General features: G+C 43.5%; 1 protein-coding gene across 4 annotated transcripts; it reads right to left on the bottom strand.

Annotated features, from left to right (window-relative positions):
• Nucleotides 1–767: 767 nt before the first annotated feature.
• Nucleotides 768–25,461, bottom strand: LOC119337411. Of its 4 annotated transcripts, none has more exons than XM_037609538.1 (36): nt 25,195–25,461; nt 21,498–21,611; nt 21,358–21,419; nt 18,764–18,969; nt 17,968–18,690; nt 17,677–17,879; nt 17,063–17,262; nt 16,918–16,982; nt 16,009–16,838; nt 15,770–15,867; nt 15,476–15,661; nt 14,802–14,982; nt 14,488–14,652; nt 14,366–14,409; nt 14,073–14,129; nt 13,835–13,931; nt 13,555–13,727; nt 13,265–13,478; nt 12,972–13,097; nt 12,799–12,888; nt 10,010–10,126; nt 9,831–9,911; nt 9,637–9,744; nt 9,319–9,488; nt 9,104–9,182; nt 8,947–9,021; nt 7,471–7,568; nt 7,280–7,387; nt 7,115–7,172; nt 6,810–7,031; nt 4,529–6,725; nt 3,273–4,436; nt 3,081–3,143; nt 2,943–3,008; nt 2,081–2,860; nt 768–1,978 (listed from the first exon to the last, which is right to left on the bottom strand). In XM_037609538.1, exons 2-36 carry the CDS (start codon nt 21,600–21,602, stop codon nt 1,014–1,016), a joined length of 10,176 nt encoding a protein of 3,391 aa, XP_037465435.1. In that variant the 5' UTR covers nt 21,603–21,611; nt 25,195–25,461; the 3' UTR covers nt 768–1,013. The 4 variants fall into 4 exon arrangements, with proteins under 4 accessions (XP_037465435.1, XP_037465436.1, XP_037465433.1 ...); XM_037609539.1 differs by having other exon boundaries at nt 3,081–3,146; nt 17,968–18,681; XM_037609536.1 differs by having other exon boundaries at nt 3,081–3,146; nt 25,195–25,460.
• Between the last annotated feature and the right edge of the window lie 1,685 nt (nt 25,462–27,146).

Here is a 27,146-nt window from a genome sequence, read left to right as displayed (position 1 = left end):
ATCTGTTTTTGGTGGGTTTGCTCGGATCTAGTCATAATTCATCCACATTCGTGTGTCTTCAGGTTAGATCATCCTCTACCCTATTATTCATCGCCGGTGGTTATTATTCTATTGCGCTGGTCCTATGGGCCTTAGCACGACGACTTTTTGACTGTCTACTATAATAAGTTTTGACTGGCTTTGGCGATGGGCAACAACGGCGGCATGCCTTCGGCTTACTTTAGTACTTGTACTCGTCGCTAGACAGTCTATAAATCTGGATGTAACTTTTATTATTTCTGATGCTCGTTGTACTACCATGGTTAAAGATGAATACACTGAAAGTTTTCTCAGAAAAAAAAAAGCCAAAATCCAACATTAGACAGAACTCAGTGTCGGAAGCCAACAGAACTGAGTGTCGGAAGCCAACGGGGGGCGCAGGGGCAACGGTAAATCTACAGCGGAAGGGCAGATAACCGTCTGATCCGGCAAGGGGCTGGATGGAGCCAACCCGATGTGCTGCGCGCCGGATCAACCAAAGTCATGTCGCGCGAACGTTCGCGCTGGATCCGAACCCCAAAAATAAAGTGCGGCTACAAAACTATCGTCGTCCAGCACCTTGCATTGCATAGGTCTCGATGGCGTTCAGGCTGACCTTTCAACAGCTGCTGATGGCAGGCAAAACAGCGTAAAACCACGCCGTTTTGGCACTGCAGTTGCTGCATCAGGGTGCAGACCCGACGTGTCATCGGCAGTAGTACTGCCCTAGAGGATCTCAACCAAATGCATCAGGTGCAACAAGGTACTAGTATTGCAAAGCGACTAGGTAGTTATAACTTATGTACCAACAACTCCACTCCTTCGAATACAACAGGTTTCTTAATTATGTTTTACATACAACATTTGCATAAAATCTACGGTACTTCTCAGTTTCAACAGCCCCTAGATCCTCTCTCTTGATCCCAAGCATGCTCTGTCTGATCTAACGGCAAAGGTTCTTCAACGCAACATCTGCTTCCATCCTTGCACGCTAACTACTTTCCATCATTAGCCTCCGCCTCCTCAAGGTTGGCAGGCTCAGTAGCTGCCACGGCCTTGCCCTCCTCCGGCAAAGGTGGGGACTGCGCCGTATCAGCCTCGCTCGGCCTTGGATTTTTACCATCAGGTGCAGTTTCAGTGTTGAGCACCTCCTCTCCCACGACAGCAGGAGACGCCACCACGTCTGAAGTTCCATCCGTTTTCGCTCCCGCTGTGCTAGGAAGCTCTCCTGTGACTGCCATAGCCTCGCAGGATGAAGGTTGCTGCGACAGCTGTTCAGCTTCGGCTTCTCCAAGCTTCGCGTTTTCACCATCGGGTGCTGGTTCAGTGCTCAGCAACTCTGGTTCCTTCATAGCAGTCACCTCTGTGCTTGGAGGTTCACTAGCCTCGGCTATCACGCCCTCGGCAGACGGAAGTGGCAGTTGCTGCCTGGTTTCAGCTTCTCCCAGCATAGCTGTTTCCTGAGCCAACTCTATCTCCATAGGACTAGGCTGAGTAGAAACTTCTGCATTTTCCTGGGTTCCAGCAGGTTCTGGCTCTGTGGCAACTGCTCCAACATTATCCTCTTGGGGGGATGCCTCTACTTTCTTCTCTTCTGGTTCCGTACCAGGTATAACAGAAGTTTCGTCTGGGAGACGCACAGCTGTTTCTATACTTTGATCAACTTGGGTACTAGCATGCTCCATGGAATCTGGCACTATGGCAACGGGTTCGACTTGAGTAGGTGCATCTGCTTCTTCATTTTGTTCCGGTCCTGTAACCAAGGCTACAGCAGCGGTTTCCTCTTGTGGAGGTATAGATGCTTCTTTACTTGGATCGGCTTCTGTACCAGCATGCTCCACCGCCTCTGGCTTTATGGCAGCCGGCTCAACATCTTCATTTTGAGTAGGTTCGTCGACCTCTTTCTTTGCTTCTGGTTCTGTAGCGACAGCAGTTCCCTCTTGAAGAACCACAGGGGTTCCTGTGCCATCATGCTCAACAGGGTCAGGAATTACTGAAATAGCATAACTAAGTTCTTTGTTCAGTGGGCTTTGATGAACATTGCAAGCAGATAAAGAAATACCTGTTCCATGTTCTAGACATCTTCCACTCTCCAAATCCTTTATTTCCGTCGTAGACACTTGGACACTGCCAAGGGCCGTTGTGCCATGACCATCCTCAGAAATAGCTTCAGGCACATGAACAGCAGTTTCACAAGTAGGCTCTGTGCAGGGTCCATCTCCTGGTTCTGCTCCTCTAGCGACAGCTGAGATGTCATCATGAGTAGTTTCTTTACATCCCACATCACCAACATCAGCTACCTGGATAGAATCGTCCTCATCTGAGTCTTCCGAATAACCAACTAGATTCATAATATGAGAATCACCATCAGTCCGACTACGATTGGAATTGCCACCACCAATTTCATCAGAAGTTTCTTCCAATTTCTCATTTTCTTTCGGACAAGCAGATATAGAGGGACTATTCTCTAATCCATCTTGTTCTGCCGGCTGATTTGAATTGGTCGATCGTAAAGCAGCAGGCAAATCACTTGAAGATCCTTTGGAGACACCATCAATCTGCATATCTTCGGTTTCAGCTGAGTCTTGGTTGGTACCATTCATATCAACAACATTAACTTCACTTTGCGGATCAGTGTGATCATCTTTCACTGGGGCAACGTCCTTATCTGAGGCTTCACAAAAAGATTGGCTGCCTGCCAAAATAGTTTTAGGGGAATGGTCCTTTTCACCCTCACAATCTGCATATCTTGGACTAGTGGGCAAGTCTACATCAGCTCGCTGTGTTTCTTGTTCCCCACCAGACGAAAATATAACATCAACCATCTTGTTTTCTCTATCATCTGTACATATGTTAGATAAACTACCCATGAGTAACTATTGACCATGCGTTAATTAATTCAGAAATTTAAAACCAGATTATACCTTTCATAGATGCTTGTTCTGCACCCGAAACCATCTCGCGTTGTGCCAAACTATGAGCCTCAGAACCTGAAAAGGTGCAGATGTGCATGAGCCCCCTGGCCCGTCTCTACTACAACAGAAAGTAATAACAGAGCATACTCTTATCATCAGGACTCAGCATTTGTATTGTGCACTCAATCTTAGGCCCAGCCAACTCCATCTCTTCTGGCAAAACATAAAAAAGATACACTAGCTGGATAAGAATAACAATCAGCATACACCGGGGAATGTGTACAGGATCATGGTTGGTGAGAGAGGGAGGGGGAAAGAGGGGATAGAGATAGGGAGTACCATGTGCACCATTTCTGGGTGATTTTTGTTCTCCTGATTCTACCAATGAAGTAGTCTGAATGTTGATACTGGCCTTTGTTTCATCAGCCTTTACTGCGCTAGACTGGCTAGAAGATTTGGATTGGTTTGGCAGTTCTAACTCGAGCTCCGCTAACCCTACTGGCATCGACAACTCACCAGATACATTACTCTCAGGATCCTTGCGTACTTCACAAATAGAGGTAGCATCATCTCTAGACGCATCAACTTCTACCATGCTGCCCCCTCTTTCAGAATGGGTGGATGGAACATTGTGAACTTCCGCACAGTCATCACCAGCGTTCATAGCAGCAGAGGCCAGTACAGACACTGATACATGGCTCTCAGGATCCTTTGTTACTTCACAAACCAAGGTGGCATCTTTATTCGAATGGGTAGATGAAGCATTGAGTGCTTCCTCAGAGCCATCAGTGTTTACTGCAGAAACGACTTCAGGAAGAGTTTGTTTGCTTCCCGACAGGCCACCATCAACTACATGGGCACAACTGTCCTCTCTTTTGTCATCTGAAGGAGAATGTCTTCCTAAAGCTATATTGGCATTTGCCTGAATAAGATTGTGATCCGTATTCTTATCCAAAGTTCCTTCCATTTCCTCTGTTTTCTTCCCAGATGCAAAAAATTTAGAGCCACTGTTCTTTGAACTTCCTTTCCCTTCTGCATGCTGGTTTGAGTCCGTTGATCGTAAAGCAGCAGGCAGATGACTAGCAGAACCTCCAGAATTAGTGTGCAGTGCTTCAACTACCATAGTATCTTGCTTAGGACTAGTCACATCAATAGCAGCAGCCTCATTTTGCAGATCACTGACATCAGCTTCTGTGGGGGCAAGAGTATCCTTACTATCCTTAACTGAGGCATCAAAAGGGGTTTGGCAGTCTGGTAACATCACTGTATTAGAATCATCCTTTTCCATTTCCAAATCACTAATTCTATGACGAGAAGCTAGGTTCAAACCAGCAATGCTATCAGTTTTATCCTGGAGTGTGTCATGCGCCGCACTGTGTTGGAGTATATTACCATCAGCAGTCTTATCATGTACTTCATGCAGCTTATGTTCATCATTTGCAGATGCCAGTTCTGCAGCCAAAACCATATTTGTTTGTCCATGTATGGTATCAACTCCAACACCTGAAAAAGGCATCATGAGCATCAGCATGAGCCATTGTTACTACCAAACAATGAATAATAACAGCAGAGAGAGAGAGAGAGAGAGAGAGAACCTTGCTTGTCACCCATGGAAAGATTACTTTTTCTGGATATGGGAAGTGCAGGAGTCTGAGTGCTTAAACTGCTATTTGTTTCTTCAGTACATGCTGTAATTGACTGGGTAGCAATTTGCTTTGGGGCATCTAGTATCCCCATCGGAGTAGACATTCCACCACGTACATGACTCTCAGCATTCTTCTGCGGTTCGCAGACATAAGCAGTGAGAGGCTCTGCCAGGGCGGTTTCCTGTTGCTCAACTGAAGAAACACAAACCACCGTGCTTGGGCTTGCCGATATTTCTAATTTTCTCGCATCACTTGTCTGCTTTGGTCCAGCTAATCGAGCACGACGTTCACATGCAGCTGTTGCGGCTTTACTTCTGGTGCGTGGTTCAGAGGCAGGACCTTTCCTCCTCCTACCTGATGCCTTACTGGGAGCGACACTATTGACCTCTGAAGGCACTGTACTGATGTTCTTACCTGAATTATGAAGTGAAGAACTAGGTGGTTCGACCTGGACATTTGCTAGTTCACTAACAGGATTTAGCAATGGTTTTTCAGTAACCGTTTCAGAATGTGTGGTAGTGACCACAGAACACACTGCAACATGGTCATTCCCTGTCTTACATGGCACTTGAGGTTGTGAGGCTGCGGCTAGAGGTGCTCCTGTGTGCAGATTTACTGGTTTATCTTGAACATCAGGATTGGTAGGTATCCTAGGAGTTATATCAGAATAAGCAACATGGGCATTACCGGAACCACTAGGAGCTGCAGCTTCACTAATGGGAACTGCTATTGGTGTTCTTGGTTGAGAGTCATACCCAGACTTGTCATATGGAGGAGAGTTTATATTTGGTAATTCCTTGGGAGTATCTTGAAGTGAACTGCCATCTTTTACATTCACTGCTCCTAGCTTCTCAGCTGTGCTCATGTCCGCACCAACATTGTCAGTGGTACCAGGAATACCATCAGATTTCTTCATAGCTGCTCTTTGCCTAGTACTTACTCCAGTATCCTCACCACCAGGCGCTTTCTTTCTGCGACGGCGTGAAGCACTTTGCTTCTCTGCAGGCTTATCTGCCAAGAGAACATGTGATGCTTTCAATATTCCACCTGAGACGGCAGTTAAAGTAGGTACTGATGCAGAAAAAACTTGCTCAGAGCTCGCTTGAACAAATCCAACTTTTTCGTTGTGAATGATCTTTGGCATTAGTGAGCTGGCATTGTCCAAGCTTATTGCAGTTCCAGTGCGTTTACCTTCGGCAACAGGTGTCGTACCTTCAGGGGCGGAGATGCCCTTAACTCCCTCTGGCAATGACGTAACAGGCCTACCTGTAACCAAATCCTTCTGAAATCTTGACATGAGACTTGCATGTGATGAGGGCATATCCCCTTGAGGGTATGGAGAACCCACAGAAGCAGGTCCACTACCAATTGCAACCACAGGGTTTGTATTAACATCACCAGCACTAGATGAGGAAAGAGTTTTTGGTTTACGGCCTCGTCTGCGAGGGGTTTCAACTGCTTGGGTCTTTCTGCCTCTAGACGTAGCAGGAGCTGGTGGATGAGGGGCTGCACTGGCAGCTACTGGGTCATGACCGCTCTCTACCGCCGGACCAACTTCCTTTGCTATAGACCCTTCCAAAACAACATGGTCCGTAACTTCAGTACCAATCTCGGGTTTCATGGTAGCAGTTGGTACAGCAGCAACAAAAGCAGTAGCCTTAACTTCTGTACCAATAACTGGTTTGATGGCAGCAACTGGTGCAGCAGAATGGGTGGTAACATCTGGACCAGTAGAATGGATGGTAGCAGTTGGTGCTGCAGAATCGATGGTACTTGCTGGTGCAGAACTGCCAAGTGTAGTTCCTGCCTCTTGTTGGACAGCTTTTGCTGGGGACATAACAGGAGATACTGAAACGTCTGACCTTCTAGGTCTACCTCTTCGCCGCTTAGCTGGTGAGGAGTCTGGAACAGACAGGACTGGTGGTGAGGAGTCTGGAACAGCCAGGACTGGTACCGTTTTGGCTTCAACTGGATCTATTGAACTTTCTTTTGGGTCTATTGAACTTTCTGCAGGTACCTCCAACTTACTCTCTTTAGAGATATCTATATCCTTCAATGCACCACCAGGTTGAGGTGAGTCAGGAGATTCAGCCTGACAAAGTTTTTCAAATTCTTCTTCGGTCCATTGATCCTCATAAGACCGGACCTACAAAGGATATATAATGAAATTAGCAAACAAATACTTCAACCAATAATAGAGAGACGTATAGAAGATGATAATGCAACTGACCTCACGAGCACGTTTTCCCCTTCCGTAATGCTTTGTATCAAGGCCACCAAGCTCGCCCTTCTTCCTCACATTTACCTTCACATTTTTTACATTTGAAGACTCGTAAATCTTCATAGCATGACAGAAGGGCTTCAGATCATCATCAGACACAAGGCGGGGTGGCAATACTGAGGGGTCTAGCCCACTAACTGAACCATCCTGAACAACCTTTAGCCATACAGCCTACAAGGGATACAAGAATTAAATTGGTATGCACAAAATATTAGCAGAAATAAGCATGTACAAAGTAAAGGAATTTAGTATACCATTTCATCATCTAGTCTTTGCTTGTCAATAGATTCAAATATGTCGATCTCATCTTCGCTGCAAGGAGAGAAAAGTGATATGTCATGCAATTAGATAAAGTATCAGGAGTGACAGAGATTGTTAAAACAATGCTTAAATAATACTAACAGCAAACTCAGTCTTACCTGCGGGCAAGAATATTATTCAGAGCATCATCATCTAACACTGGAGCTGATTCTTCCTTTTTACACTCACGTAGAAGTGACTCAAGATACTCCCTCCGATCTTCAGCACTGCAATTGTTACCATCTAGCATGAAGGAAAGGAAAAAAGAGAGCTAGAAAAGCTAAAATCTTAACCGAGTAGAAGAATTGACCTTGTGTTGTTGTCAAAAAATCCAGCAGTTATACTCTGATTAGCAACGCCTAATTTATGTTCTGCCGAAGCCCTGACTTGCTCTTCTACAGTTCGGACCTTAAATTCAACAAGGTACATCCAAGTCAGGAACAGGTGTATTGAAATTTTCAGTTGAAGTAATACAATGCATTGGTTCTGGTTAGAACATAACAGGCAGCATTTATTCCTATCATATTTGTGGCAGTGTCATAAATCGCTAGTGGGTTCTGTCCAAGCTTAGAAAAATAAACAGCCAAGAAGACAAAGGCTCCGTAGAGAGCAGTCGCGATCTGGTAGCTAGTGCAGTAACTTTTTCCACATATGGATAGTTACTTCATCAAGCGAACGGACAAAGAGAGCACTAAATCTGAGAGTTAATGAGAAATGACCATGCGTACCCCTACTAATTGACAGATACAAAGCATTTAAGAATAGACTGGAAACACAGCAATAACTACACTCGTGATATTCTCCATGGACAGATATTCAGAAGCGAATTCTCCGAGGGAGGCAGTTGAAAGTAACTTCTTTTGGAGTCATATCACCAAAATATACAAGAAAACAGTAGAGATCCCTATAGCTAGGTTCCAAAGCAGCGCAGCAACACAACAGCCACAAATTGGCGCAAAGAGAGGAAAACCCAAGCTATAATACAATGAAGATAGACCAGGCACATCACTAATTTCTTGAATAAATCTGAAAACAAGCAATATTAAATACCAACAAAATACCTAAATACACAAAATGACATAAAACAAAGGACACTTTCAGGTATATAATTGAGAAGCTTTCAAGAAAAATGTGAGTTATATGACAAAATTAGACAGCTACAGCCTTACAGTTTATTAATGAGTGTTCCAGAAACTTGTGCGAGCAATGGTGCTGGTTCTTAATTCTTTATACGTAGTCGTGAAAATTATAAAGGCTTTGTTGTTGCAGTCGTGAAAATTACTCAAATTTAGATAAAAACAATACTAGGATGACTTTATCATCACCAATAAAGACAATACTGTGACGTACAGATATGTATCTAGGCTCCAACATCCAGCCTGTTTAGAGTGGTGACCTTAGTGGGTTTGGAATCCAGATTCCAGTGTGGGCATAGTAGCATATAATGCATGATGAGTCAAAACATTGCACCTCCGAATTAACCCTTTTACATGAAGTGAGGAAGAAAGTGCAAGCAGGGTGCTGTTCATGCATGGGGGCACATCCCCATGGTGGAGTGGCATTGAGTAAATCTGGACCAGTTCTTCATTTAGAATACCACATAAGCCACATATCTAACTATTGATCTAAGATGCTCAAACAAACCCTATGCAACACAAAGGACTCAACTGGCGACTTGTTCTATTTGTTAACTACCATTTCCTTGTTAGCAAACAAATGTTCCTTGTTCATTTTGGTTTCTACATATTTACTCCAGGTGATAAGCGAACTGTCAGTGTGCACTTACAGTTTCTAAACGTAAAACAAGAACCTCCTTCTTTTGACCAATTCTGTGGGCTCTAGCCTGTGCTTGCAAGTCAACCTGAAATAATCAAGGAAAAGATATATTTATGTAAAACAAATCTTACAACATAGAGTGACAACACTGAAGGAACTTTAGCTACCTGAGGATTCCAATCAGTATCAAATATGATGACAGTATCAGCTGCTTGAAGATTGACACCAACGCCTCCTGCTCGGATACTACAGAAATAGGGGTGAAGTAGGCCTTAGATATCAAATATTAATTAATCAAATTGGCCGATAAGGATTCATGAGTTCACTATGTTCTATTTATATAATACCTCCTACAGCACAATATACTGAACCAATATTTTACCTTAGCAGAAAAATGAAAGCTGGAGAATCAGGATCATTAAATCTATCAATAAGTGCTCCTCTCTCATGCCCAGAAGTGTGTCCATCTAACCGAAGGTACTGATACTTTTTCCATACCAGATAATCCTCCATCACATCAAGCAATCTTGTCATTGTAGAAAAAAGTAGAACCTGCATGCCAAGGAACAAGGAACGAACGACAACTTCAACTCAGATAATGCAAGTTTGATGTGTGACTTGTTCAAGAAAATACAATTCATGCGACATACGAGTAGGAGGCCTTTACAAACCTACCACACTACCAATAAAATCCACTTACCCTATGGCCAGTAGCTTTGAGTTTGGGTAGCAATCTGTCCAACATCTCAAGTTTCCCACACAGCCTCACAATAGATGGCAGGTAGTGCCTAGGTAGATGACCCTCAATCTGCATAGAAAATCCATATGGCTGGTAATGCCCAAGAGGAAACAAAAATAGCCAGAATGTGGCGACAGGGCAGAATCATGCTCTACCTCCTCAACATGAAGCTGGCTAAGGTATGGATGGTTGCATATGTTCCTCAATTCCATGACAGAATTGTGCACCGAGCGGACCTAAAAAATTTAAGACACATATTACAAATAAGAACCTGTGAAATATCTGACAAGTGAAACATTAAAATAAACAACTCGAACAGTCACACGCTACGCACCTTAACTGCTCCAATTCCACCAAGGTTGTCTTCCACCCTTGTCATCAGAAGTTTCTGATAAGCTGATGCCTCGCATCTTACAAGTCTTTCAATCTTCCCTGGCAATTCACTTTCAACCTGAAGACAGTAAAACACAATTGAAACTATTGCACCATCCAGATGATCTAGATACAAACAAAGACGAGAAACAATTGGGAAACAATATCAAGTCCCCAACCTGACGAGCTAGTTTCCCACACAGCATCACAATAGTAGCTTTTTGTTTAGACTTTAGAACCGTTGATGTTGAGTAAGTTTGAAAGAAGTACAAATGGTTGGAGCTCCAATGATTGGTGCTTCTTTCAAATTTATTCGACATCAACGGTTCTAAAGTCTAAACAAAAATCAATTCAAAACCAAGAGAAAAGGGGGCATGGACATATGAGTTGCTTTTTAACTAAGTTGCAACTTAAAGTAATCATAATCTCTACTACTCCCTCTGTAAATAAATATAAGAGCATTTAGATCTAGTGATCTAAACGCTCTTTATTTCTTTACGGAGGGAGTACTTGTAAACAGCAGTTTTGAACTTGATTTACACACCATCTACAGTGCTCCTGCCAAAACCAATTTTTCAGCTGGTCATTAGCATAAGAACCAATTAATATGTAGTTTGATCGAGTTTTCTTGACTATTTGAAATTATCAGGCATAATTTCAATACTTTCGGTTATTCTTTTGTGAAAATTTTATCACAAAAAAGTCAGTTTTCATATTCAAAATTTTGACTTTTGGAGTAACAAATTTGCTTCAAATATCAAATTTTAAAAATCAATGAACCGGTTGCAAGATTGGTTCACCAACCTCTAAAAAACAAAGTTGCACGTCTACACCACATGGTCGAAAATTATCATAATTAAGTATTGTCAGAATATCGGCCGGTAAATCAGTTAACTGGCCAATTAATCCCTACTCAGTGGGTCACCGAGTAGCCGATTAATTGACTTATAGGCCAATTAACTGATATATTTGCCGTTAAACTGGCCGATTCACCTATAAATCCCTTATCGCCAGCCGACCAAGCAGCTACCAGTTAATGATTTTTTGAACATTGCCAAATACCATGATTTCTGTTCGAATCGTATACTCTACCCTCTGTTCATAAATGTAAGATGTTTTTGCAGTTCTAAAAACGTCTTACATTTAGGAACAGAGTTAGTACCTTTTACTAGTAATCATAAACTAAGAAATATGGAGCACTCACCGTTTATAAATGAAAGATGCTTTCCTGTTCATGGTCTTAATGATTACTCCCTCCGTCCGGAAATACTTGTCATCAAAATGAATAAAAGGGGATGTATCTAGATGTATTTTAGTTCTAGATGCATCCCTTTTTGTCCATTTTGATGACAAGTATTTTCGGACGGAGGGAGTATATGTTTGTATAGTAGTTGGCAAAATTATATCTTATGCATTTCACAAAAATGTGAAGGTGGAAAGCACGTAATTCTTTATCAAAAAGCAAAAAAAAGTCATAGATATGCAAAATACTCGCACATATGCTTTAAGGGTGAGTGTGACCATGTGTGCACATATAGTTGCTATACTAGACACTCATCTTTTAATTTTTTGCACAATACACAAATGGTCATTCATTTATCAGCTGCACATATTATAGCAAAACTGTACATCTACGAAATTCCCATCTCTTTAAAACTTTTCGCGATGGATGCTAGAGTAGGGTACAGCGGCAACTAGTTGAGAAAATCCACATTCATAAAAGTATCTACAATTTGTAGAGCAACTCTAGTGGAAGAGCTACGAGTGTTTTTCTGATGTGAAAATCTAGATGTTTTTAATATGTTGGTGGTCAAACTTGAAAAGTGTGACCGTGCTTGTACTGATATGCCAAAGTGGCATATATTGAGAAACAGAATAAGCAACATTTTTTGGCATTCAGGCAGCTAGATGGATGTGTACAAGCACATAGAGAAATCTTGTCCATGGAATTTTTAAATTACAGATCATGTAGAGCAACAAAGCTAAAAAGAACCAGTTTGACGTTGCTATATTGTGTTGCGTTGTGCTGTTGAACCTAGTTATGGACAATATTTAGCTCTTCACCACTGCAATGCCCAGCTCAGCATTCGTACAATACAAAAATATGAATCATCCGAACAAATGCAACATATAAAGACTTCAAATGGAAAAAGAAGTAAGGAACATCAAGCAATGTCTACTGAATCAGCTGACATACTGAAAGCCGAATTACATGCTGTGAGTAACTCCTGATAGGTCACACATATTTAAGGAACATGTCTACTACTCATATAATATGAGCTTATAATGTGTGACAAGTGGGGTCAGGCATACAGCCAATGCCTCAAGTCTAACCCCCTGCTCTGCCTTAAGCAAATACGTAACAAATTTCACCTCTAGTTGGTTACTGGTTATTAGATTTCTTTTAAATAACTAGTTAAGCTTCCAAGATTGTTAGTTTATTTCCATATATCTATGTAGCCAGCTATATAAGGCTAGGCCCTCACATCAATAAAGACATCAAGCAATTATTTTCTTATCTGTCTCCCTACTATGACTAGGTTTCGGTTAGAAGCAAGGGTTCTGCCGATGTGATCAGTGGATGCAATTCTGGAAGGCTGGAACTCCCTCAGTTTGAGATAATGAGGTTGAATAGCTAAGCATAGCATAGATCTCCTGTTGGAACTTGGAATTTCAAATAAATTGCATGGTGAATTCCTACAGTGCCAGTGATTTCAACACAAGCATAAAGATAGCGAATAAAATCAATACCTTATGCTTAAGTCTTCGGAGTACAAAGGGCCGAAGAACTTGGTGAAGACGGTTTATGATCAGCAAGTTTTCCTCCTCTGAAAGTAAGGCCTTTTAAGAAAGAAGATGATTGGAGTCAAACACAGTTTCCTTCCAAGAAAACAATGTTGTATCATGAAAAACGGCAGCTTTACCTCATCAGCTGAGTTATCACCATTGCTTTCAAATGGTTTGTTAAACCACTGAGAGAAATCTTCGGATGAGTTAAATATATTGGGCAACAGAAAGTTCAAAAGTGCCCACAGCTCCTCAAGATTATTCTTCAAGAAGTTACGAGAAGTTAGCAACTTGAAATATATGCATAATAGAATACTTCATACAGAGACCCAAGACCATTAAATAAATATATGAGCAAGCCGTTCATACATTCCTTGAAAAGCAACAAATACAGGATCAAGTGTGAAAGTATAAGTGCAAGCTTTAGAACCTGCAGAGGTGTTCCTGTCAGCAATAGCCGATGAGAACTCCGATAAAGCTTCAGATCAGCATTGAGCTTACAAGACGCATTCTTTATACGGTGCCCTTCATCGATTATTATATAGTGCCACTGTATTTTGCTTAGTTTTGGCCTATCATGTTTGTTCATCAAGTACTCATATGTTGTCAAAAGGACATTGAACTTCTGTTGAACAATCATCTCTCTGAAAAAATTAGCTTGGTTAATAAAATGTTCACATGAACTGTGATAAAGTATCGAACTATAAATTCAGAATTTACTTGAACAGTCTGCGCCTTTCTTCTGGAGGACCAAAATAAGCAATTTTATTTATACTAGGTGCCCAGAAGTTGAGTTCAGATACCCATCCAGAAAGAACAGAGGATGGTACAACCACAAGAAATGGGCCCCGGTCATTTTTTGTTTCCATAAGGTAGCACAACAAAGAGATTACCTGACAAAGTAGCAAGGGCAGTGTAAGCAGAATTCAGACACTTGTTTAGATCAGATAACATACAAGCCGAACAATAAATGCTGAGATGGCGTTGTACTGGATCTTACTTGAACTGTTTTACCAAGCCCCATCTCGTCAGCTAAAATTCCATTCAAATTATTATTGTACAATGAAACCAGCCAACGCAAACCGTTCATCTGGTACCTGTAATACAGCAAGTAATAGATCAAGGAAATGTGTACTGGATGGTTAAACAGATTGTAGCAGGACAAGTCAGTAACAATAATGTCAAAAATACACTTAAAATGAGAAGGTAAAAGCAGGGAAAATAGCAGCACAACTTACTCCCGCAATTTCCCACCATTAAGATAAGTAGGCTGGTCATTTACAATCTCCTTCACACTAGAAAAAATAAACAAATATGTATGAATACAAAGCAGAATTAGTAAGTTCAGTAATCTAAAAAAAAGAATTAGAAAGTTCAGTGGCAAAGAAGTATGAATAAGATGGTAAAGTTCAAAAAAAAGTATGAAGAAGATGGAGGATTAGAAAGTTAGGTAGTACATAATTTATGCTAGGCAGACATTGATAAGGATTTACTAAATGAAGCATTTAAGTCTATTTAATCCATGTAGTACCTGTGGGCCAACTGATAGTACTTCTCGTTGCTCTCAAGATAATTCTGGAAGGAGAACAAAATTAAGTAAATATTCAACAAAAATGCACCTAGACGTTGACTAAAACAAAGAGATAATAAAACCTGCGGCTGGTAGCTCTCGTCTTCAACATCGTTTGCAGTGACGCCCTTACCAGAAACATAAGAACGGCCGTCCATTGAGCTGTCACCTCGTAATTTGGCCCCAAGTTTCTGTAGATATTTCTCAGTCTCCCGTAGTAGTTGCTTAACACGGTCAGATTTTGCATCCTGCAAAGCAGCAACACTTAGCAGATGTGACTTCGTCCAATAAATATTGAGAAACTAAAATGAAGGGTTAAGCTTTTCTTTTTTTTGACGTGTGAAGGGTTAAGCTAATATAGAAGAACATGATGAGAAACAAAGCAAATAAGACTCACCTGGACCATCCTAAGATACCCTTCGACATCATTGTTCTTAAGCAAGTTAATTTTCTCCCGCTGGATCCTATCCAGCTTCTCCCGATGAATTCGCTCTTTCCTCTTGTGGAACTCTTTTATATATCGATTGAAACCCTTTAGACGCTCTCTTTTAGCCTTGAAACTATCCTCCAGTCTCTCTCTGCAAGTTACAAAGGCAAGGCATTATTACCAAATGACATGGGTAAAATGTTGATGGGGTGTAAACACAGACAGACAGCGTTTACAAAGGTGACTACTGACTAGGTTGAATCAGCTATTCCGATCCAGTTCTTTTAGCAATATATTTACTTAAGAAACCACCATTTACTTATTTCAGCTTAGCTTACTTATGTTTGATTATTTAAGGGCCAGCTTGTTTTTGCTGTGCTCCACCATGGACTTTATTTAGCTGCAAGAATAATGTAAACTGCTTTTGTTGTGGCTCTAATGCAGATGATATTAGCCTATACACAATACCAAAATGAAAGTAAAGCTTGATAGTCACTGCATTGGCAAATAGACCCCAAATCATCAGTACTGTACAAACAGAGCATAGATGCCACAAATACTTGAGAATACTGTGTAAGAAAAAATTTAAATAACATCTCCATACTAAAGGGGTCAGAATGAAGAATCAAATATAGTCATCCAACCTGTGAGACTCTATATCAGCAAAGAACTCTTTTTGCCTCTCGCGTATTCTTTTTTGCCTTTCCTCCTTCATTTTCTGTTCAATTTTTTCAAGCTGTTTCACACGGCGTCCATGCCGGTGTTTCTTTACTGCTTTTACACGCTCCAAATCAGCTGTATTAGGCTTGAAAAAGTCTGACAAGAATTCACTGCCAAATATAAGCAAGAAATTAGAATAGGGAAGTTACAGCCATAGAAACATGTGGTAAGCACAAGGAGAGAAACTGAAGACTGATGATCTCCAATGGCAAGCAAACCTGCGCACACGACGTTGAAGTGAGAGAAGTTGAAGCTTTTTCAATTCAATGACACTCTTTGTCTTTGCAGTAAGATCTTCAGATGAACTAACACTTTCCTGTAGGATGAACAAGAACTTAAAATTTTGCAACCAACAATTACAGCTGCTACAGTGAGGAAAAACTGAACATATGAAACAGGAACTCGCAAAAACTCATAAATATGTACACATATGAAACAGGAACTCGCAGAGAGAGACCTTTAACTTCTGATAGGATGCTGACATCCTTTTATGTGCGCTCTGCTGCTCTAATACCTTCTTTTCATTTTCTCCATATTTTCTCTTTTGATAATCCATGATCCATTTTTCAGTCATTGTGTATTTTGGAGGAGTTGATGCAAAATCATCATGCTCAAATAGATCGTCATCTCCTTCATCAGCTGATCGATCAGACATCTCCCCCATCTGGGTACAATGTTCAACCTCATTTCTATCTGTATCTGGAGTTAGATCCTTTCCTGGTAAATTGGAGTTGTAACCATCGATAGGCATGTGATGAAGCCTCGAAGGTGGATATGATTCTTTAGATGCTTCATCCTGTAATCGATCTTTGGTCAAGACACCAGCTTCAAAATTTGGATGTTGTCTATTACCACCCAAAGAAGATGGTCCCTGGCCTCCGAAACTTAAATTCCTGTTCAAATTTTCTGCATCCGTCCTGTAGGTCTCAGGGGCATTTCTTCTTTTATCTCCCTGAAAGTATGACTGCTGTGGTCCAGATGGCACAGGGGATGCTATTTCTTGGGAGCGCATTTCAGAACTTGAACCAGTTCCCTGCATAACAGCTTGCTGGATATTTTCTATTTCCATCGATGACTTCTCATGTTCAGCTATATTGATCTTCTTCTTAATTTCCGAGTCCTTCAGTGAAGAATCAGCCTCTGCAATGCTGCCTGCGGATGTGGACGGGAGTCTAGACATATCACTTTGGCTGCCGAAAATAGCAGAGTTTTCCTGACTGTTTCCGTTTTCCCTTACAGAACCATCAGCCACTCTGCTCTCATTACCTCCCTGACCTGCGCCGCCACCTGTTTATTTAATTATAAGCTCATCATGAGTACAGAAACCCTGTCAACTCACACAATGTTTTCTGTTCTTAGTTCTTACCCTCTGCAGTGGGGCCTCCACCTAAGGCAATTTCAAGGTGCACCTTTCTGGGCTGCATATTATTTCTACAAGAAAGAGTAGCTAAATTAGTACAACAGAGATGAACTTCGGATACCAATCATCCTACAGTGCTCTAAGCATGTACCTGAATGCAAGAAATACTAAGCACTGTGCTCGGAGCTGCTTTAACTGTTGTTCTTTGAAAGGTGTGTTTGGAGAGATGTGAGACGTTTGATATGGCCCAACATTTCTATTCGGGAGCGAAGACAATCTGGCTTCTTGCAAAGATGATTCGGCCCTCTGTGGTGCTCTGGTAATATTTTGCCTTTCTTGAATTGGACTGCCCTGCAAAGTCGTATTACATGGATGCATCAAATAAAGCACCTCTACTTGAGATACAAAAATCAATTAACATATCATTAAATGACCAGACAACAAAATTCTTAATCTTGCAGGCAGAAACAGCTTATTTATCGGTTGATCAACCTAAAACCTGGCAGAAAGTCTATCAAGGCACGCAAATAGACATACACGAAACTGGCATGCAATAATACACTTGTGTTCGAAGCTCGATTACAATCTTATGCAAATGAATACCCTGCATTATACCATTACTACTAGGCATTCCCGTAACAAGTTACCATTGGCGAACACAGCAAAAAATATTAGCTTTTCAATTAAAAGGTTTTTCAGAAGGGCCAAACTGTAGCCGAAATAGCATGTTAACACCCCGTTTAAGGATTAAACTACAGGCCTTACATGCACAATCCCCATGTTAACTCCAACTTTAGCAGCAGAATGAAGTTCAGTGCCGGTATTGCCAGAAGCCGAGTCCTTGCCCTTGTCCAGAAACTGTGAGCCACCTCCAAAGGAAGAAGACATGTAAGGAGGGATTTTGGGGAAATCCATCTGCGATGTGGGAGTAGGGTTAAAAGCTCCTTGTGACCCTACATTAATTTTCCCTGCAGTGTAAGCAAGCTCATTAAGGTAAATATTTGTAATTCAAGTCTTTAAATATGCTGTTATGTCATTATTTTTTAATGGAAGTACCTTCAACATTAACTCCTGGCCGCATTAAGTTGGCAACAGAACCTTGAGTATTCTTAATAGCTGAACCTTGTGAACTTTGATTCCAGCCAAAACCAGTGTTAAACATATTTGTTCCTCCCAGTATACTTTTCTGCAACTCAGTGGGGATACTACCAGAAGCCAGCCCTTCAGCAAAATTTGAAACTTGTGACATTGCGAACGGGTTTGATGGTTTAGTATTGTCAATAGTCCTGCCAGCAGAAGCTGGTGGACCTTCCTGGTGAGCCCTGAAAAATGATGCACCACCAGGTAAGGGTGGCACCTGAGCAGTAGCACCTTGCAGTATATGTGATTGCTCAGGCTCAGCTCCCCTGGAGGGCTGACCTTGTGCACCAGCTTTGCCAACCTGTTTCCTTTTTCTAATATTTTGTCCACTTGAGATACCATCTGATTTTGAATTTTCTTCAGATTGCATATCCCCTGCTGCTTTTGAGTCCATCCTTTTTCTCTTGGAAGAGGAAGCTTTCTTGCTTGTTTTTTCATCGGACTTCAAAGAATCATGTGAATTCATAGATCTAGTGTCCTCCATTTGCAGACTTGCAGGGCTTTCGACTCCAGAGGACCGGCCACTCTTTTGCGACATGGAGCCTTGATGAATATCAGATCCTGTGACATCACCCCTATTTTGTCCTGCTGGAACCCTGCCTGGAATATACACCCCAGGCCTTGCCATATCTGCCGAACCTAATAATATAAAAAAATCATATCACATCTCCAAAACAGTGGCTGCAGTTTCCTTTTCAAGTTGGTTGGTTACCTGGTGGCAAATGCCATAATGCAGCTTGACCGCTGCTCTGGGATGCATCACTTCCAACCATGGAAGACTGACCACCAATGACCTCCTTGTCCTTAGACATAAGGCCACTAGAATCTACTGCTTGTGGACCGCCGGCAAATGGAACTCGTGATGATCGCAATGCATCCATATCAATTCCATGTTGACTTACAACAGTCTCCATGGCCCTGCAGACAAAAATTGCGGATGTTACGGGCATCTTAGAAACTAGAAAGAGGAGAGAAGTCAAGCTAGAGAAAAATTGGAAGTAGACAAAAATAGAACTTTCTGACATACGCAGAATCCTTTCATTTGAAATTACAAACAATCAGGTGAAGTAGACCTAACCAAACTGGATTATTTGTATTACTATACTTATACTACACGTTGCAAACAGTACATCTGGTAAATCATCTGGCACCACCTACTATAGAGTATAAACCATAGCGCACTCAATATCATAATGGAGTATAAGCTCTAACAAACAAAAGATACTTAATTCTTTTGGTGCATAAACAACCCCAAATTTATGGAAAACGACAGCTTCAGTTGACAACACTGATGATTGATTCCAGACAAAAGGTGCGCTCAAGGTTCTACACTCTTAAATTGTCCAAGGCAAAGGCTGCGTTCGGTTTGGCTTTCGCTGTGGATTTCTCTCCTTCACAGCTGAAATCACAACCAAACGGCAAAACGAGCGAACGCGGTTCCCTTGAAAGCCATCGCAAAACACATGTACGGGTGAAAGCGGCCGAAGAGGTGCTTTTCTGGCTTTGGCTGCATGGCTGCCCGAACCTACATCCACTTGAGATCAAATTACTCACCTTTGCCGCCAAAATAATCCAGCCGGTACGTCCACCAGAGACAGCTCTACCAAGCCCATCGAGCAAGGCCCTTTTCTCGTCCCCCACCTCTGGCGATTCTAGGGTTCATTAGCACCGCCGGCCAGCTGCTGGTCACCAGCTCGCTCCCATGTCGCTAACGGCACGCCGCCGCAAGACCGCCGGTGGATGCTTCCATTCCTTCATCCACCTCGGTCAATTGGCCTCCTCTTCCCCGCTCCACCCCCACCCCCTCATCTACCTCCACCAGTGCCCAAGGTTACTCAGACGAGCAAGGCCGCCGCCGACCATGGGTGCCTGACCTCCTCTGCTACATCCCCCATTCGAGGTGTGCTACTGCCGCTTCCCTCGCCCATGTACATGTCGTTCCTTTCTCCAGATTTGCCCCACTGGAGATGTACGACCATTGCATTTTTTGGTGATATGTTTATGTTGTATGGCAGTAGTAGCCTATGCCCCACTGGAACCAGATTAATGTGTCTGTTGATATGTAAATTTTGTATGGCACTAGTGCATCTATTTTGTGATATGTAGAGCTATATACATTTTCGTTAATATGCAATAAAACAAAAACTCCATGAAATAATTAACTAGGTAACTGGTTGAATAGCTATATTTACGAACTAGGTCAACCTGTAATGATGTTTTTACCATTAAACAGTATGTATCCAATGTCTCGGCTTTTAAGGGTATTTCAGACATTTATTCCCGCAGCCGCATTTCAGACAGCTAGTTTGCCAAATGGCTTCACAGCTTTCTCACAACACACAGTCCACAGCAGCTTTCCCATGGCACATCTCTTGCATCTGCTTTCAGAAAATCCACAGCCCAGCCAAACACAATCAAATAGTCTTTAAAAGCTCGCTACTTCCATCAAGGATAGAGGATTTCAAGAATCGAGATCTATTACTACAGGCTAACATGTCAACCAAAAGAAAAATATTATCAGTGGTAAGCCTCCAAATGACAGCTCGCTACTCCCATCTTACTTCTACTTGCACTTCTCTGCCACTCCCTCTTGCCATCCTCCAACGACTTCTCTCCCTCCTCAATCTCCATCTCCATGAGAAAGGCTGCTCAGAGGGAGGATGTTGAACTCCAATTTGCCCATGCATCTTGGGGTTGTGGATATCATACTACTGTGTAAGTGTGTATTAACAGTTCACTACATAGATGAGGAAAGTGTCCATCACTGAGCTTCAATATCCTCCTGTCTCCCTCATTGAGCCTGTGTCCAGGGGCCTCTGGTCTTTCTGCTTGTTCCTATTTTCTTCACCTAAACTAGTTGGAGCAACATTTAGTACCTAGGGAGAGTACCAAGCTACAACCTCGCTGCAACAGCATTTAGATGGTTAGGCCCCCTCCTTGTATACTATTCCACAATTGACAATGAGTACTAACTGATGTGTGAAATCTAGTTTGATGATGGCATAATTATAATTAAATAAGCAGAACTTTCGAACATAAGAACAACACATCAACAATTATCAAATCTGAAAGTCAAGAATAACAAGATAGCATGTGTAAGACACAAGGTAGAACTTTAACTACTCCCCCCAATCCAAATTAGTTGACACTGGTTTAGTACAAAGTTAATACAACTAAACCAGCATCAATTAATATGGATCGGAGGGAGTGGTGTTTTTCTAACAGAATATTTGACTAATATTTAAAGTAAAATTGATGGCAAAAAAAACTTCTGAAAAGATAGCCAAGAACAAAAGAAATATTTACCTAGATATGACCTGATAGGGAAGAGACTGCTCTTTTCCACTTAACTTCATATGTTGACATATCTAGAACATTGAACAAAGAAACAAGGTTATGGTTGAGTTAAGGCTTTTCATGTCCTGTATATCGGTTGCGCTGCATACCACGTAAAGTTTTGTTGCTAATTTAGCGGGCTCATCCTTTGATTCCAGAATGAGTTTTTGAAGTAGCTTCGCAGCCTCCACTTCAACATGCTGTGATGAAGCCATTCGCAAACTCTGCTTGCCATCAAAATAAGATCAATCAAAAAGAAGATAAATAAACCGTAATCCAACTAACATTTATAAATTATAAGTTATAAGAGGCAAACCAGTACGCCAGTAGTTAATGTAGGAAAACAAACGTTATAGATTTCGATAATCAAATACAGTACATTGAGTACAGATACAGCAGCATGAATTTCAGAGCTAATTTTTGTAGACGCAAACTGTTAATGCAGAGCAGCAGGTTTAGTAAATTGCAAACAGGCATACTCTACAGTTACATAGCTACCAATAACAGAACTTCCAAAAAAGTTGCTATAGAATTTGCATGTTCACCACATGTATGCTATGTAAATTAATAGCAGGGATCACAATGGCATGCATTCAAGCTGCTCTGGAGAAAGTAGCAGAGATATCACTATATGCTGAGCTAAAGTTAAAAAAATGGTATTTCTTGCTTCATGATAGCATGGGACCGCTCCACATCCTACAAATTATGTGAATAACAACGAAATAGCGCCACTCATTTGGTCTAAAAAAATAGTGCCACTCTTTGAGAAAAGCAATCAGATGTGTGATACTAATCAAGCTTCACTAACAAGACATCCCACCCTATAACACAATTCACAGACCAATTAAGTGCAACCAAAAGCTAACCAATCAGGTCATGACTAGGCAATGCACAAGGAATAAACCCAAGTCACACCCAAAAAATCCCCATCGGAACCGGGAAAAAGAAGAAATGTTTAAAGATGAGATTATTGCACAGAATAGGCCAATTACTCCACATGGCGCGCTCAGAGCTTATAAGTTCTCGCTACAGAAGCAGCTCGCTGACCCAAATCACATAAGGCTCCACGAATTCCAGTTCCCAACTTATGCTTCTATGAATTAACCCTAGCTGGGAACAGAGCTACACTGATCGCGCAAGATCCGAGACCCCAACCCCAAAATCCACCCACTCGGGGACCACGCGCATGCTCCTGTGAGCTTGAACCAGAAGGAAACTAGCGAGACAAGTCTTCGCAGCTTACAGTGATTGGGGATCGGGGGAAACCCTAGCTGGAGAACGAGACGGGTGGAGACGCGGAGCCGCCGCACGGGGAAGCTGGTGGTCACCGGCGGCGGCGCGGGGTCTCTGGAGAGCGCGACGGGGAACGATGAGCTGCACGTGAGCTACATGCCCGAGGTCGAGCACGCCGCCTCCGCCATTTTCCACTAGATCTGTGCACTGCTTGCCTCCTTTTTCTTCCCCTTTATTTTCTTTTCAGTTCCTCTTCTCTGGCCGCTGTCTTGTGTGTGTGGTGGGGTGGGGGAGAAGGGAGGGGGGTTTACCAGTATTTAGCTAGTGGAAATGGGTGAGGGCCGAGGGCCGTGGGTACCCAGTGGGCTGAGCTTTCAGCTTCGTTGGGGCCAGGGCCAGGGCCATGGTGTGTTATCCCTAAACAATCGGAGGCCAAGTTCTTTTCCCGATTCTCAAGATTCTAGGAGAATCGAACGAAAGAAAAAATGGGTCGGAGTCTTGTTCTCGAAAAGCAAATGTTGGAATCGGTGTGGAATCACGATTCCAATTCAAGGTGACACATACACTTTTGACGTGGAAACGAAAAATTCAGGATCAAATTCCTTTTCATAAATCTAGGACCATCTCAACGAAATATAACAAGGTGTAATTGTAGGCTTGTTGTTATGAAAACAACTTCCAACTAGAGGTATTCTTCATAACTCGGTTTTAAGTATAGTTAGCTTGGGTGCATACGTACATGGACAAAAACAAATACAACAATATTTTAATAATAGGTTTCGTCGTCTTGACAAAGCACGGAGTCTTGCGTTAGGAAGGCTTGGTGGGATGGGGTGGATGGTCGCAGGCTTGTGATGCGACTCCTCGAAACCTTCTCCCGGACTCATGCCTGAGGTCCATCCAAGTTGTAACGTGAGATGTCTTTTGGATTGAATTGTTAGAGGTTTGGGACAAGATCTCCAAAAGAGATATGTTAGGGAAATGATAATTGATCATAGATTGGATTTTTTGGTCTTTTGGAAACCACAAAACATTTTTTTCTAACAATGAACTACACTCTTTGAGTGGTAGAAAAAAAATAGTGGCATTGAAATCATCCTAGGTGGAGGTCCAGTGGGATTTTAGTGGGTATTAGTAAAAATGTGTTCGATATTATCCAAGTGGAGAGGGGAGAGTACTTTATTAGAATATTACTTTTTGATAAGATTGCCAAATTTAATTCGGATCTCATTACTGTTTATGGTAATGCGCACTTGGAAGGAAAAGCTAACTTCCTAGATGAGTTGGCTAGAATATATCATGATAATCCTCTACCATGTTTAGTAGGTGGGGATTTTAACATAATTGGAAAGAGCTGTGAAAAAAACAAATCCAATGATACTGATCACTAGAGTTTTGTGTTTAATACATCATTTTTAACACGACGAGTTGAGAGAGAAGCCTTAAATTGGGAGAAATTTCATGTGGGTAAATAATTTGGAGGATGCTACCTTTGGAAAACTAGATAGAGTATTCTTCTGCCCTAAATGGGAGGAACATTGTCCTTTGTCTATGTTGCAAGCCTTTGCTAGGGAGGTTTCTGATCATACTCCTTTGTTTTCAGATTATGGGGATCGCTGCCATGCCCCTCCTATTTTTAGTCTGAGAAATAATGGATGCTTATAGAGGGTTTTAGAGATTTTGTCTTTAAAATTTGGAATGAAAAATATTATGGATCCAATTCGAAAGAGAGTACAGATACAGCAGCATGAATTTCAGAGCTAATCTTTGTAGACGCAAACTGTTAATGCAGAGCAGCAGGTTTAGTAAATTGCAAACAGGCATACTCTATAGTTACATAGCTACCAATAACAGAACTTCCAAAAAAGTTGCTATACATGTAATGCTATGTAAATTAATAGCAGGCATCACAATGGCATGCATTCAAGCTGCTCTGAAGAAAGTAGCAGAGATATCACTATATGCTGAGCTAAAGTTAAAAAATGGTATTTCTTGCTTCATGATAGCGTGGGACCACTCCACATGCTACAAATTCTGTGAATAACAACGAAATAGCGCCACTCATTTGGTCTACAAAAATAGTGCCACTCTTTGAGAAAAGCAATCAGATGCGTGATACTGATCAAGCTTCACTAACAAGACATCCCAACCTATAACACAATTCACAGACCAATTAAGTGCAACCAAAAGCTAACCAATCAGGTCATAACTAGGCAATGCACACAAGGAATAAACCCAAGTCACACCCAAAAAATCCCTATCGGAACCGGGAAAAAGACGAAATGTTTAAAGATGAGATTATTGCACAGAATAGGCCAATTACTCCACATGGCGCGCTCAGAGCTTATAAGTTCTCGCTACAGAAGCAGCTCGCTGACCCAAATCACATAAGGCTCCACGAATCCCAGTTCCCAACTTATGCTTCTACGAACTAACCCTAGCTGAGAACAGAGCTACACTGATCGCTCAAGATCCGAGACCGCGACCCCCAAATCCACCCACTCGGGGACCACACGCACGCTCCCGTGAGCTTGAACCAGAAGGAAACTAGCGAGACAAGTCTCCGCGGCTTACAGTGATTGGGGATCGGGGGAAACCCTAGCGGGAGAACGAGACGGGTGGAGACGCGGAGCCGCCGCACGGGGGAGCTGGTGGTCGCCGGCGGCGGCGCGGGGTCTCTGGAGAACGCGACGGGGAACGATGAGCTGCGCGTGAGCTACGTGCCCGAGGTCGAGCACGCCGCCTCCGCCATTTTCCACTAGACCTGTGCACTGCTTGCCTCCTTTTTCTTCCCCGTTTTTTCTTTTCAGTTCCTCTTCTCTGGCCGCTGTCTTGTGTGTGTGGTGGGTTGGGGGAGAGGGGAGGGGGGTTTACCAGTATTTAGAAAATCTCCAGCCGTTCGCCCCCCCAAGCGGCTCGAAAAATCGCTGTCTGTGGGCGAACCGGCGCTAAAATCGGTCTGGGACGATCCGGTTTCCAGCCGATGCCCTGAGGTTCGGCCTCAAGCGGCTGTTTTAAAAAAAATTGAACTTTTTTTTGTTAAATTCGGCGAACGAGACAAATATTCGGTGAAACATTAGATTATCTCGGTGAATCAAAATAGTTTTTTACGTAGGTAAATACTTAAAAAACAAAACAGGGCCGCGACTACAGGCCGAAAAACGCGCTAAGAGAGGCGAGGTCGCTGCCGTCGTAGTCGTCCTTCTCCTCCTTCACGCGGACGCCACTGTTGGACCCCTGCCCGGGTCGCCCTAGCGGACCGGCGGACGCGGCGCGTCGTCGCCGCTGTCGTCGTTGAGGACGACGACGCCTCCCTCGTCGCGGCCATGGCGCCGAGCGGCATACTGTTCAAAGGTGCGGCGCTGGCGCTCCAGCTTCGTCTGCGCCCAGTCTTCACGCGCCCACTTCAAGGCCGCCTCATCGTCTAGCCCTGGCTCCGCCTTCAAGTCGGCGAGCCCTGGCTCCGTCTTGACGACGGCGAGGCCCAGCTCCGTCTTCGGCTTGACGAAGCGGGGAGGAGCTGAGAAGGAGGCGCGCCCGCCCTCGTTGATGACGATGCCGGCATTGTGGGTGCGCCGGCCGAGCGACGTCTCGGTGGTCTCCGCGGGCTCGGCCTTGACGCCGAGCAACGCGGATGAGCCAGAGGAGCGGGAGGATGAGCGGGGGGAGGAAGAAGAGGAGTCGGCCCGGTGTGGCATCCATTGGTCGCCGCTCCTGCGGGGGACTGGGGCGGGCGGGGTACGTCAATGGCGGGTTGTTGCCGCCCTCGAGGTGCGCGAGGACGGCGTGGAGAGTGCGGCCTGGGGCGCCCCACCATAGGCGGCGACCCTCACTGTTCTTCGACCCCCGCACCACCGGCGCCCCATTGGTGAGGCCAACCGCTGCGCCTGCCGGTGCTGGAAGTACGTCGCCCAGGCCTCGTGGTTGTCGGCGGTGTATTGTGGGAGGGCCCGCTACTCCTCCGTCAGCGTCGTCGGCGAAGTAGTCGGGGCGCACGTTGACATCGGTCAGCGGGGGGATGGGTACGCCACCGACGCTGAGCTTCCATCGCCCCGACGCACGCATGTCCGGAGGCGCCAGCGCGTTGGCCTCGAACAGTAGGTACGCCTCCCACTCATGCAGTGAGCGGCGGCCGAAGCCATTGGCCGCCCCCCCCCCCATCGTCGGGGAACCTCTCGCCCATCGTCGCGGCTTGGAAAGAAGAAAGGGGAGGAACGTTGGCGGCGGCGGCGGCGCATGGGGAGAGAGCTCGGCGGCTGTGGGTGGTGGGGTGCGGCCTCAGGCGAGGGGGGGCGTTGCTTATATAGCGGTCGGGGGGTAGGCGTCGTGTATACACGTGGCGGGAGGTGGTGCAACGCCGCACCTGCGCCGCCCGTGAGGAATCAATGAAAGGATGACCGGCGGGTAGCCTTGCATTGATTCCCCGCAGGAAACTGAGGCGATGAGGACGATGAGGCGCGTGGGTCGCTGACTCGGCGGGCCCGCCTTTCTTTCGCGCCAAATTCTATTGCCCCGGCGCCCCCCAG

Source organism: Triticum dicoccoides, chromosome 7B (genome assembly GCF_002162155.2).
Source record: "Triticum dicoccoides isolate Atlit2015 ecotype Zavitan chromosome 7B, WEW_v2.0, whole genome shotgun sequence".
Lineage (NCBI taxonomy): Eukaryota > Viridiplantae > Streptophyta > Magnoliopsida > Poales > Poaceae > Triticum > Triticum dicoccoides.
Note: the sequence above shows the minus strand (reverse complement) of the source record. Positions and strands in the feature narration are given on the sequence as shown.

Bases quoted from the DNA above. Each gene is read 5' to 3' on its own strand.
- LOC119337411 (XM_037609536.1), bottom strand. From the start codon at position 21,602: ATGGCTTCATCACAGCATGTTGAAGTGGAGGCTGCGAAGCTACTTCAA. The intron at 15,868-16,008 runs GTCTCTCTCTGC...TTCATCCTACAG, and splicing joins CATCCTATCAGAAGTTAAAG to GAAAGTGTTAGTTCATCTGA. The intron at 9,489-9,636 runs GTAAGTGGATTT...CTTGGCATGCAG, and splicing joins TCAAAGCTACTGGCCATAGG to GTTCTACTTTTTTCTACAAT.